The 12,721-nt window shown below is 36.0% G+C and overlaps 1 protein-coding gene across 1 annotated transcript in view; it reads right to left on the bottom strand.

Moving 5' to 3' along the window:
• The window catches only part of BBS9 (Bardet-Biedl syndrome 9), a 271,708-nt gene that overhangs the window by 107,762 nt on the left and 151,225 nt on the right, over positions 1 to 12,721 (bottom strand). Inside the window, exon 21 of the mRNA XM_042817230.1 lies at positions 1,394 to 1,504. Coding sequence (XP_042673164.1) covers positions 1,394 to 1,504 — 111 coding nt within the window. The remainder of the gene's footprint in view (positions 1 to 1,393; positions 1,505 to 12,721) is intronic.

Below are 12,721 nucleotides of genomic sequence, written 5' to 3'. Positions count from 1 at the left end.
ATGCATTTTTGCCAGCCATGAACAAAGAGCCTGTGTAGCGTGCATGTCAAAATCTGCACCACTGTCCCTATCTAGACCCACCATTGCTGTCACCACTGCTGAAATGCATCACCCACACAGTGCCCACATCCACTGACTGGTCTTCATAAATATTCTAGAAAGCAGCAATGAATGTCAACAGGTACAAATTCTTTTCCACGTGGAGAAATTAATGGCATGCACCTGTTTCATAGACCCCGTTTGGTCCACCCCTCTACTGCCATCTTTCACACAGCAACAACATGTAACAGGTTATTGGTGGGTAGGTTCAATCTCTACTCCCATACCACCAAAATCTGGCTCTGGTTTTGTGGGCCAACATAATAAAACAGAAGGTGTTATTTTCAGAGCAGTCTTCATACGTTGCTGCAGAAGGCATCTTTCACCCGTTGCTCAAGTAAACTCTGCTATCACATTAAGCTCTGTGTTTCAGTTCACTCACGTGCAAGAATTAGCCAGGTAAACAAGAAGTTGGATGTACTACAAACAAATAATTGTTTTCTGCAGATGCGTGGGGAAATTCCAGTAATCTGTTTCTGAATATTGATACGTGCAACCTCTACATTTTTTCCTATTCTTGACTTCAAAAGACACTTCTATTGAACATAACTGATTTACGATTAACACTGAAATGCATTTAAAATCAAATATCACAGGGAAAATCAGGAAGATATAATATACAGCAAGGGGAAAAAAGAGAAGGTACAACTTAGTAAACAGTATGGGAAATTGCTGTAGTCTAAGGCTGAGAGCTTAGCAGGCACTTTATTAAACTGCAATGCCTTACTTTACAGTTCTGCTCTTAAAATATGTTAACACTATATCACAGTTCCCGGCAGCATGAAGTCTTTCCAGAAAATGTGTCATCACCATATGCAGCATATTTTATAGCCATTATAATTTTATTATATCCAATAATATTTTTCTGAAATTCTAGGAAGTCTTCCCACAAAAGATAAGTAATGACTATGTTTTAATGAGCTGGCATAAAGTCTAACCACCATACTGCAGAAAAAAAAAAAAAATCCTTTTTTACACCAAAATGACCTCGGTTTCATTTTGCCTCTCTCAAAAAGGTTATGAACAAAATCATAAAGAATTTCAAGTAGTATGTGGCACAAAACTTCTCAACTGTGAAGCTATTTAACTCAAAGATTGATTTCTGCAATTCACTGATTCTTAATTGAAGTAGCTGAACAAATTCAGGATCCTATATGTTGCACTATTAAACAGAAAATTTGACAGTTATGCCAACAAATCCTGGAATATATGTCACTAGTTTTACGGATCCGCAAACACTGAAAAGACAAGCTACTTATCTCTGAGCAAAACAAAGTAATTCCTCTTTTCTTACCCGGGTTGGATTTCTGCTTTGCAGTGTGCTTGTGATGGGAGAACACTGCTGTGGAGCCCGGTACAACTGCGCGTTCCTCTAAGTCAGACTCTGGGATTGTAGCACAGCCACCTAGTAGAAAAGGGAAGGACCTTCATGTGGTGTTTTTGTAATGAAACAAACTCACCAGTGCACACTTAAGGAAAAGAGGCGATAAATTAACTGACATGAGATCCCAAGAACTGAAAGAACCTTAACTTTAAAAAGAAAAAAGAAAGTTCTGTGAGGTGAAAGAAAACCACTGCCATTGTTCAGAACACTGCTTATGCCTTAATGACTTCTCCCTACCGCTTATGTTAGTTTAAAAAAAAAGTTTGAACGGATTAAGCCTACAGATTACTTAAAACTGGTTCCACATAAAAGCTGGAAATAATATGGTTCACGTTAAAGATCAGACTATTGGGAGCTAGATCTGTAATACAAGTAATTTTATGTGAGTGAAATAACTTTACAAAGTCAACAAACCTTATAAAGATTGTTAGCTTGCCACAGAGAATTACATATGATGATATTTTTTTGGATGGGTTTTTTAAATAAAGTATTTTTAATTACCTCATGCTAGAGAGAGGAAAACAGGGACACTTTCACTGTATGATTACACTTCAGTGCCTTCCTCGTTAGTGATCTTAGGATGCAGGACATAATGGATTATTTGAATTTTGCAATATTGCTTTTCTTAGTAGTTCATCAGAGAGCACAATGACTTTAAATGCTTATGTTTAAAATATGAAAAGGGGGACAGTCTACTAGTAATAATACCTGAAGGCAGCTGTGGTAGCTTTCAATGGAGCAGAATAACGATTTTATTTTTCCAAAAGGCTGTGATCAAGACTTTGGAGAACGTATTGATGTTCCACAGCAAAAGCCACAGCCTTACAACAAATCCTTCGCTGATTCAGTCTGCATGTTAAGCTTGTCACAATTGTGACCTTTTAAGATCTCAAAGCAGGGAGGAGCATTTTAAAGTATTACTTTTTCAGCCCTGCTTGAATGCCACTTTTTCTCATGTGATTAATATTTCTATATTTTACCTTCAGCTATTCTGGGCAGTTCTTGTTGAAGCCCAAACCTCTGCCCAGCAATTTCAAACTAACACCCAAACTAAAATCCAGTACAGTACAGTAGATGCTCTATTAATGATCCTAGACAAATGGTTACCTGCTTTCAAATTTAGCTCTTACTTAAATATTTTGTTGCTCCAGGAGATAAGTTTGCATTTCTTTCAAAGAACCACTACTAACAGGTACACAAATGCATGTGCCTATTTACTGCATTCTGAAAGCACACATTTACAAACAGCATATCACGGTTGTTCTCTCCTTAAATAAATACATAAATAAATAACCTAATAACCTAATAAAACAACTGTGAAAAACAACACTGCAACCTCAAGAAGGAGAGGTGCAGCTACCCAAGTAGTTTCAGAAGCACTGGCAACACACAAAGTCCTGCAGAAATGTGTCTAGCTAGGGTAGAGCATGGCAGCTCCACTGAATACTGTGAAGGAACTCATTCCTACCAACTGAAGAACTGACACAGCATCCTTTATTTTCAAGGAAGACATAAGCTACTGTATTCCAGATACACCCTGACAGAAAGTGTAGGACACGTTATGGATTTGCATTTGAACTAGAGCAAGCCAATCTTTTCTGTTTGAAAGGACGGTTAGGTGTTAATGTATCAACAGTGTACATTACCCATGATAGCTTCAGCTATTTAGGGTTCCTGCTATGAAGTTGAAGGAGAAAATGGGAAATGAGAAAAATGTTGCCGTGTTAAAATACCACAGCAGTGGGGCACAGCATAAAATATAAACCTACCTACATCCTAAATGAAAACGAACATCGGTAAATTAATACTTCTGTTCCCATTTGCAAATTATGACTAAACTGTAAACTCAGATTTGATTAAATTGAAAGTATTTAAGTATTTTTCATTCTCCAGATAAAATCTGCCCTGTTAAACAGAAATCTGTAAACACGGGATACAAAATTAAGGTCTCTTCCACAAGGGAACTATTAAGAATGGCAAAACACATTTTAAAAGATTTTATAAAACTTTTAACATTATGAGTGAAAATTCATTCAGTTAGTTGGTGTCTATTGGATTTCTACACGGAAATAGACTTTTAAAGTCTCCTGAAGTCTGAAATTCTGTAACTTACATGGCCTTGAGAATTGACAACTTTTGACGCCAAAGTATTTCATTAGTCATCAACAGTGATAGTAATTGAACAAGAGTTGGAAAAGGTCTATTTGCCCTTAGGTATAACACTACTTAAATTTGTTAAGATTTCCTTGTCAACAGATACTATCAGAACGTACTAAAATTAAAAGCAAAATTCACCTTATCTATAGCTTTCATTTCTTGACAGAAAATAGTCGGGATTCAAACGTTACCAATCCACACATGATTTTACATATAAAGAAAAGTCCAAGCAGAGCACACAGAACAACAGTAACATCACAATTTTCAGTATTATGAGTAGTAATTATTTCATATTTCTACAAGGATACTGATAACTTTCATATATGATTTGTCTTATACACACCATTGCTTCAGAAATCTATTCATTGTGCTGAGGACAGTGTTCGGGGGGCCTGCACTTCATCCAGGATTCTTACTCCAATAATTATTTAAATGAAAGAAATAGGTGGTGACCTTTTGTGGCAATGAAGCTTACATGACCATGGTCACCATGCTACAGCTTTTGATGTCCTTCTCTTCCAATATTAGTTTATAACTGAAGGAACTAGTGGCATCTGCTGAACTATATCCCTCAGACTGTTTCCATACCCAAGGCTAGGTAAAATGACTGAACCCTCATTCACATCAACCTGCAGAGAAAAAACAAACTAAGTTGTGTCTGCTTCTTCCAATGGAACTCATGGCAATTTCAATTTTCTTGATCCACTTGGCACAGGTACCCACCCTCATGATAAAAATGGATACACTTGACAACATACTACGATTCTCCACAGGAAAAAGTGAGGACCGTAATAAGGCAATTGTCATTCTAGAGAAACAAAAACAAGAGAATGTATTAAAATTTCACTCGGATAGATAGGAAACTGGATGTAGTACAAATAGATCTTTGCTAGATTGCATCTAGCAAATATAATCTTTACACCACTGTAGACCATCATTTAGTAAAAATACTCAGAAAGACAGGTGCCAGTAGCTTCAAAAAAATCTTGCCCATGAGGACTCTAAGCTCTTTTGAACTACATTGTGCAGGGGTTCTACTGCAGTTATCTATCCTGCTTTCTTTGGTCAGAGGCCAACAGAACTTTTACTTCAAGTCACAGAAATCAGTCTGAATTCTTGTATATCTTTGCATGCATTTCCAAAGGCAGCCACAGAATACCTATTTTAGCAAGCATTTTGATCTATCTGGAGTCCTAGAAGTCACAGCAGCAGAATTGTTCACGTTCGTTGATTATTAAGCGAATGGTACAAAGTAGAAAAGTGAAATATTTAAGGAAAAGGTGGGGGGAAGCAAGAATAGTACATAAATCTACAGACTGGAAATGATCCAAGTTAAGAAGTTCTCCAGATGTCAGTCTGTAAACAGTGCCTCATAATATGAATTTCCCCATTAATTGTTGGCAGGAATAACATCTAGAATACAATATTACATTTGACCCACTCTTTCCCCCTTTTTTGTGTAGCTAAATTCTTCTCTGACATCACAGATCTTTTATCAGTTGTGATAAATCCAAGAAGAAAGCTGTGGTCAGCAGAACTGTTTGATAAGGTACAACTTGCATAAAATTACTCCGAAGCGAATTATGAACTTTGTTCACCAAAGGAAATGAAACTTCTCTTGTTTATTTTCTCTACGTCTGTTTTTGTGACACGTTTGGTTCTTAAGTTGGAAAAAGACACCCACACCCAAAGGAAACATAAACATAATGCATACTGAAAAAAAAACCCAAAGTACTAACAGTTTTCCTACAGGTTCCTATCATCATGTTTTTACACATTTTAATATGGCTCCAAAAGTTTAAAAACAGGAAAACAGAAGTAGTATACATCTAAAGAATGAAAAGGTACTTTGAGGGTAAGACCATTTGAGCTTCCTCTTTCTCTTCACAATCACAAACTAAACTATTCATAAAGTTTCCATTTTCCTCTGAAATTAACTCTTACACAGGAGGCTACAGAAGGAAGAAAAAAATGCTTCAACAGTAAGAGATTCAAAATACGAGCAGACAGCTCAGAAGCTCAGTCATTAGCAGGTCTTTCTTTTACGTGCAGGCCTTTGCAACAACAGAGATAATCTAAACACAAACATAAGTTCACAGAGATTCCAAAACTGGAAGTAAAATCAGACTCTGTTGATTCTTTTGAGGACGTGTACACTAAAAATGCAACCTAAAGCATTATAGATTCTTTGCTCTAAAAAACTAACAACATTTATTTCATATACACATATATAATTTAGGGGGGAGTGGGGATCTGCTCATCAGAAAGTAGTCATTTGGTTTAGGTAAACACTGCTGCAAGCTTTGTACCCAGGTAGTTGTACTGCTGCTTCCCAGAAGTAAGATAGAACAATATCATCTATAGAAGCAATTGTTACATATTTGAGACTACAAGATCCAGGGAATATTCATTCACATGATTCAGTGAAATATACTCAATCTGTAAGGACAAAAAGTAAAGAAATAGAAAGGAGAGGAAGAAGGATTTTCTTTTTTACATGTGTCTCACTGATAATGAATGCACAGTTGCACTTCACAGTGCAGAAACAACTCTGATTCAGTTCAAGCATTTGATAGCAAAATGTAGACTCACTAATAAATCAGCTACAGATTTCAGGACAAAGCATTTAAATCCAATAGTGTGGCTACAATTGTTTAGTCACAAAACTCTATTGTTGCTCTTTGTGCCTGGGTTGACTTAACCAGCATCAATATAACGATGGAAAGTATTTCTGCCTTGCATTCCACCAAAGTAATAAATTAATGAAAAATCATAGTAACGGAGTATGCAATCCAAGGTCACCATAGATCACCAAATATATTTTCAATGACAGTACAGAGAAACACACTGGGCTGGTGTTCAGCTTTACCCTTGTTTTACTGAAATGCTTCTTAAAGACCTAGTTCATAAATTCTATCGTTTGTCTTGTAGTATGTTGCACTGGTGTTGCAATTGCTACTATCTGCATTATGAGCTATGCAGAGATAACATGAAACAACCACGTGTGACTTCTTCTTGAGCTCATAGCGTGTTCTAATATCTTGAACACATCTGAATCCATAAAATCTTGACTAAGGAAGTTCAGGGTACTTTGAGGCAGTACCACCTTTTTACAGGAGAAATATGCTGTTTATAATCATCCGATTTGTCCTGGCCATTATTCCAGAATGAGGTTCAGTGCATGTGGTATGCAAGTAATATGAATGGCGCTGGGAAAACACATCGCTAAGCACAGATCTAGCAGCTGTTTTCATTAAAAAAGCATTATTGGACATTCAGCCAAGAACACAATCAAAATTAACATTCAGTAGTACTCTTAATAGTGCAGGTTTAAGAATGCAATAACACTAAACTGTATAAGGCCATTCAACGTATATCAAAGGTAATTTGTTACTCACTAGGAACAAAGGATGAATGATTCCAGTTGTGCTTCAGTCACATAAATCTGTTCTGTCTTCCAACTTCCTATTCGCTTAATGAGCACAGACCAGCTGAAAAACATGCTGTGTTCTGGTGTGTGCTGGGAGAGGTAGTTATCACTGAGCTGTGTAGCATTTGGAGGACTTTGATCTGTCTTCATGTAACAGCATTAAAAAAAATCACTTTACAACAGTAAGTTTTCAAGGGGGAGATCAACTCTTAACAAACACTGTAACAAAAAAATAATCCTATTTTTAGGTTTCATGGTGCCTGACATAACACCTGGCATTTTGTTTTTGATTGGAGTTTGTGGCCTCTTCCCTGCATTCAATGTACTGCTAACTGCAGCTTCCATTTAGTGTAACCGTACAGGTTTATTTCTTCAAAATGCTTAAATACTACAGCAGCAGAAGTCTTAGGACATACTGTCTTCCACACACTTTCAGGGACAACATTTTTCATTTACCTTTTTGGGAGCAAGAGCGTGAACGTGCGAGAGCTCTGTCATTATTGGCTTTGGCTTGGTTTGTCTGTTTTAAATACACACATAAATTTATTTTGTGTCACAAGAAAATGTGCATGCACATGTGGATTATATAAAGCATTTTATATCAAACATTTTGTTTTCATTGAGACTTCTATGGAGGTTTTATTTATTTCATTGTTTCAGTAATGCACAGTGGTGAGGAGGCTACTGGATATTTAAAATTGTGAGGGTTTTTTAAACTAACTTTCATTAAAAAAATTAAATAGGTTATGTTGCCTTTGATAAACACTTCCCCTATTTTCTTATTCTTAATGAGTATTCTAATTAATTTCTACTGCCAGTTCTGGTTTCTATCTGACAATACATTCCAAGAGAACTCTGGAAAGCAAATGTTCACGCAGCTGCTGAAACAGCTGGGAAGTCCAGAGCATGCTTGTAAGAATGTTCACAACATTGTCTTTATGTAGTCACTGTCTTTTCTTCAGTGTATAGTGGAAGCAGAAAGACTAGAATTGACTGTTGCTATCTTGATACCAAACCCTTCTGGCACTCAGAAATCTAAAAGGTTCAGACAAATGCATTTATCCTATTCTCATTTGAAACACTGCTATATTTCCGAAGCACACAGAGGACATTCTCCAAAGGGAAGATGTATGCAGACAGACAGATGCTGTACATGTGCATGTATGTATATAAGCACACACAAATTTTGATCTTACTACTGAAGAAAGAGTGTGGCCTCGTTCCCTGGAGGCAGAAGTTGAAAAAACAGCAAATCATGGAATCACAGAATTGCTCAGGCTGGGAAAAACCTTGAAGATCATCAAGTTCAACTGCAATCTGTTTGTGGCTTTACACTTTGCTTGCATTTTCATAACTTAGGAATGTTTTCTTGTGTCCTGTGATACAACCATACCACAGGATTTTCAAGGTGAGTATTCTATGACTGCTTTGGAGGAACAAGCAAGGACAAGAACACAGAAACAAAAACTACTGATAAGAGATACGATATCATACATACATATTCAAGACAACTGAATAGTAATTGGGAATCAACTGGCACAGTTAAAGCAATAAGGTAATACTTCATAGAGCAATGTGGTGTACTAGTTTGCAGCACTGGTCAATTTAGAAACGTATTAAAAACAGTTTAACAGACAAAACATCAAACTAAGCCACTGTCCAGAAGGATAAGATTGCAATACCAATTGCAAGTGCTCTGATATTAGGAGAATTGATATTATCAAAAACAGTGATGTCATGGAAATGAAAGAAGATACAATAGCTGCTGAAGTAGTCACAGGATGGCAAGAGAAAGAAAAAATGGTTCCAGTGTAACAACTGGATGACAAAAAGATGAGTGCGTTGCTGAAATCCACCTGTGAATGTTCCAAAAAACACTCAAGAAAGTAGTTATATTGAACAAGGCACCAGCGAGACATCTGTGTTCAATTCTGGTTGCCATGCTCATCATAGATTAAATAAACTTGGAAAAATCCAGTTGAAAGTTACTAAGATAAAATAGGAATAATCTAACTTATGGAAATACAAAGCAGAGGACCAACCTTACTTAGCTAAGAGGATTAAAATGGAATGGAATGATTTTTACCAACAGAAATTAGGACAGCAATCCTTAGTGTCTGGTGAAATAAAAGACACTCTAGGAACAAGAAATAAAAAATAATCAGAAATTAATTATGACCTTTTAGTCTGACAACAGAGTGAGCAAAGGTTTTGAACAGCCCCCGAACATGAACTGCGAGGTGATAAACTGCATTTACAAATGGCCCTAAATTACCCTATTCTAACACAGAGATGGAGCTTGTGAATTGGGACATTTTCTTCTGTCCTCCCCAACTCCATAATATTGAAGATACAAAGAACACAGGATGAAACAGAATACAGACTACTAATTGATAAATCCATAACTATCCTATTATCTAATCTGTGACTAGTTTTCTGATCATGAGAATATCAATGAATAGGCATTATCAATTTATCTACTAATATTTGACTACAGAATTCAAAATGAATATGACGCGCTGTGAACAAAGTAGGCTGTTTGCCTTCTCCAGTCAGTTTTATAGAGTAAATTGTCAGTTCACACTGAAAAATAAAAACTGCAATGATTCTGGGAACAAAATTATCATTGAAAAATATTTAATTAAAAAAAACCAACAGTGACACTGCAAGACGCCTGAAAATTCTAGTTCTGGCAAGTTTGATTCCCAAAAATATTTGGTGAGTAAACTTCTGAATTTATATTTGGAGAGATGTTTGACTACAAAACACCAAAATTCAGGTTGCAAAATTAAATATAAGTAATTGATAGGGTTGTGGTTTTTTGTTTTTTTTTTTTTTGTTTGTTTGTTTTTGAGAATAATAAGTTAGTCTCTGTTATTCTGCATCTCCAGATACTGCTTAGAAATAAGCAGCACGTTAATGAAAAAAACTATGAATACAAGCATTCGCCTTTAATACTACTTGAAATAAACCCTACAAACATTTATCATGCCAAGTTAAACAGCATACAGAGCCTTTGAGCACTTCTGAAGAAGCCTAGAAAATCAGGGCACTGAAAAGAGAAAAATAGCATTCTCCTTTTTACAATGCAAAAGTTTCCTTCCACAATAGAAACCAGCAAATCATAGAATTGTTTTATTTGGAAGGGACCTTTAAAGATCATTCAGTTCAACTCCCCTGCAATCAACAGAAACACCTACAGCCAGCTCAGGTTGCTCAGAGCCCCATCTAGCCCTGGAATGTCTCCAGAGACAGAGGCACCCACCACCTCTCTGGCAACCTGTTCCAGTGCTTCACCAACCTTACCATTAAAAAAAAAAAAACTTACATCCAAATCTCCCCTCTTCTAGCTTGAACTGGAAAAGCTTGCTTTTCTGTTGGATATAGCAGAGACAGCACATTGTTTTTGTGTATTGTAAATAGTACTCAAATCCTAGATTTGTCAATAACATTCAAGACCTCAGTGTCGTTATATTTCTCTATACTAGTAGATACTTCGCTTTTACTTAATGATCAACTCTATGATTTCAATTAGTTATACTAACAGCTAGAAATGAATCAAATGATAATAAAATATGTCTGCTCCAATACTGCAATAAGAACCATACATGATTTACTTCAATTCCATTAGTATTTAATACTTTATTTACCATATTTGCTACTGACAATTCAAGTGTTATCGCAAGTTAGCTTAACCCTCTAGAATCCTAAAATCTCTGGAATTGATTTTTAGGATGAAATTATCATGAGGATGCCCAGCATTACCAAGTGGTGACAAAATCTGAGCTCTTTGCTTCTGTGCAGAAGTCAGAAGCAAACATCATTGCTTTGGCAGGTCTAAGACCAACAGACAGGAAATAAAACTGGTAACGGCAATCATCACACAAGTTTTGTATGTCTGAAACAAAAAAGGCACCTTTGGCTCCTCGTGTGAAGCACCTCAAAGAGAAATGAGTTTAAAAAAATGCCAAGGGTCTTTCTACCAAACACATGGTATTTAAAGATACAAGAAACCACGCTCCTCAAAATCCCCAGTCACTCAGGAAAACCTTGGCACTGAATTATTCAGGCTCAGCTTGCTTATCACCAATGTGAATTACGTTCAGAAGAAGACAATGAATCCATAGAACTGTGTTCAAATCCAACCTCCTCTTTTTAGTGAAAGTAAGGTCTGTTTTTATAATAAAATGCCATGTCTGAAACAAAGTGGCTTTTTCTACATGGGAAGGCAGAGGATTAACTGTTCTGCTTCATCTAAAAAAGTTGACATTGCTGCTACTGTCCAACATGATCAATAGAGTGACAGAGCAAATGAAATATAAAGACTCTCACAATCAGCTATTTTTATCTGTTATGCTTACTTAATTCTCTTATTCAGTCCTATAGGTTTTAAGGATCACCTTTCAGCCTGATAGGAATAAAAGGCTACTTATACTAAAAAATGATTTTATAACTGTGATACCCTGAAACTTGGTGAAGTACCAAGTGGAAGTTACAAGATATGGGTAGCCCCCAGCCCATTTCCTCTTCCAATCATGATTTTTTTTTATTTATACAACATTACTACATGCTAAACAAAGTTTATGGTAAATTAACAGTCTATAATGCAGAGATTAAACAAAACGATTTAAAATCTATAGCTCATCTTCAAAGTAGCTGCAAGAAAGCAACCTGAAGATTGCAGGATCAAAAACGCAATTTAAAATGTGAATTAAAATATTAAACAAAGCCTGTAACTGGACAGAATGAATTGAAATGTCAGAACTTCAGAGATGTTCTTAACAGTATTAATCCTTATTTTTTTTCCAAGAAAAATTCAGTGACATTAAAGTGACAGATTTATCAATACAGAGGCTTTTCTGCAACAAGATAGGCTTGTTTTAAAAAGCCATAAACAATCCAGTTAGTTTCTAACTCCAGTAAGGAATTCACCAAGGTCCAAAACGTATTTGTGTAGTTTATACAGACTCAGGATAACAGTACCCCATTTTATAGAACTAGACACAAAAAAGTCTAGGCTAGAAACCCTCGTTGGTTTGAAAGGTCAGGTTAAGCATAATTTGAAATTGGCATCTACTTTCTAAAACCGATTTTAAATCAAGCTAACTACCTGTAGATGTGGATATGCTTTAAGCTCGAGGATTTTTCCCTACAAAGCTAGTACTATTACTGCTACACCCCTTGCTCTTGTTTCTTTCATCTTTAGCCACTTCTCTACTTGTACATCACTTGAAAGAAACTAACAAGTCCGATTAAAAAATCGGAGAGACAGTGCAAAGACCATTCAACTGATGAGCTTTCTGTAAGAGCGCCGTCTTTTCAAAGTGCATTTTAACTAAATAGTTCAATAACACCACGTGCAACTTCTTAGTTCCCACAGGGTGCACAATATTTGAAGATAATCTAAATATTTTAGAGCCAAATAGACTAAAAATACTGGCAAATATTATTCTCTTTATATCGGTAGATATCAAAAATATTTCATTTGAAAATTCAGTGACATCCTTTTGGCTGATACACTATTTTTGCCTCACTTAAGATGAACTTTCACTCTCTGAGAACATCAATAAAATTTCATCCTGAACTGAGTTTCTTCATTACAAGGAAAAACCTGATGGGAAGTAACTTCTAAAAACAAATCTAAATATCAT

Source organism: Centrocercus urophasianus, unplaced genomic scaffold (assembly GCF_019232065.1).
Source record: "Centrocercus urophasianus isolate 14NV4802_14NV808 unplaced genomic scaffold, USGS_Curo_1.0 seq_16, whole genome shotgun sequence".
Taxonomy (NCBI): Eukaryota; Metazoa; Chordata; class Aves; order Galliformes; family Phasianidae; genus Centrocercus; species Centrocercus urophasianus.
The sequence above is the reverse complement of the archived record's forward strand: the minus strand, read 5'-3'. Positions and strand labels throughout refer to the sequence as shown.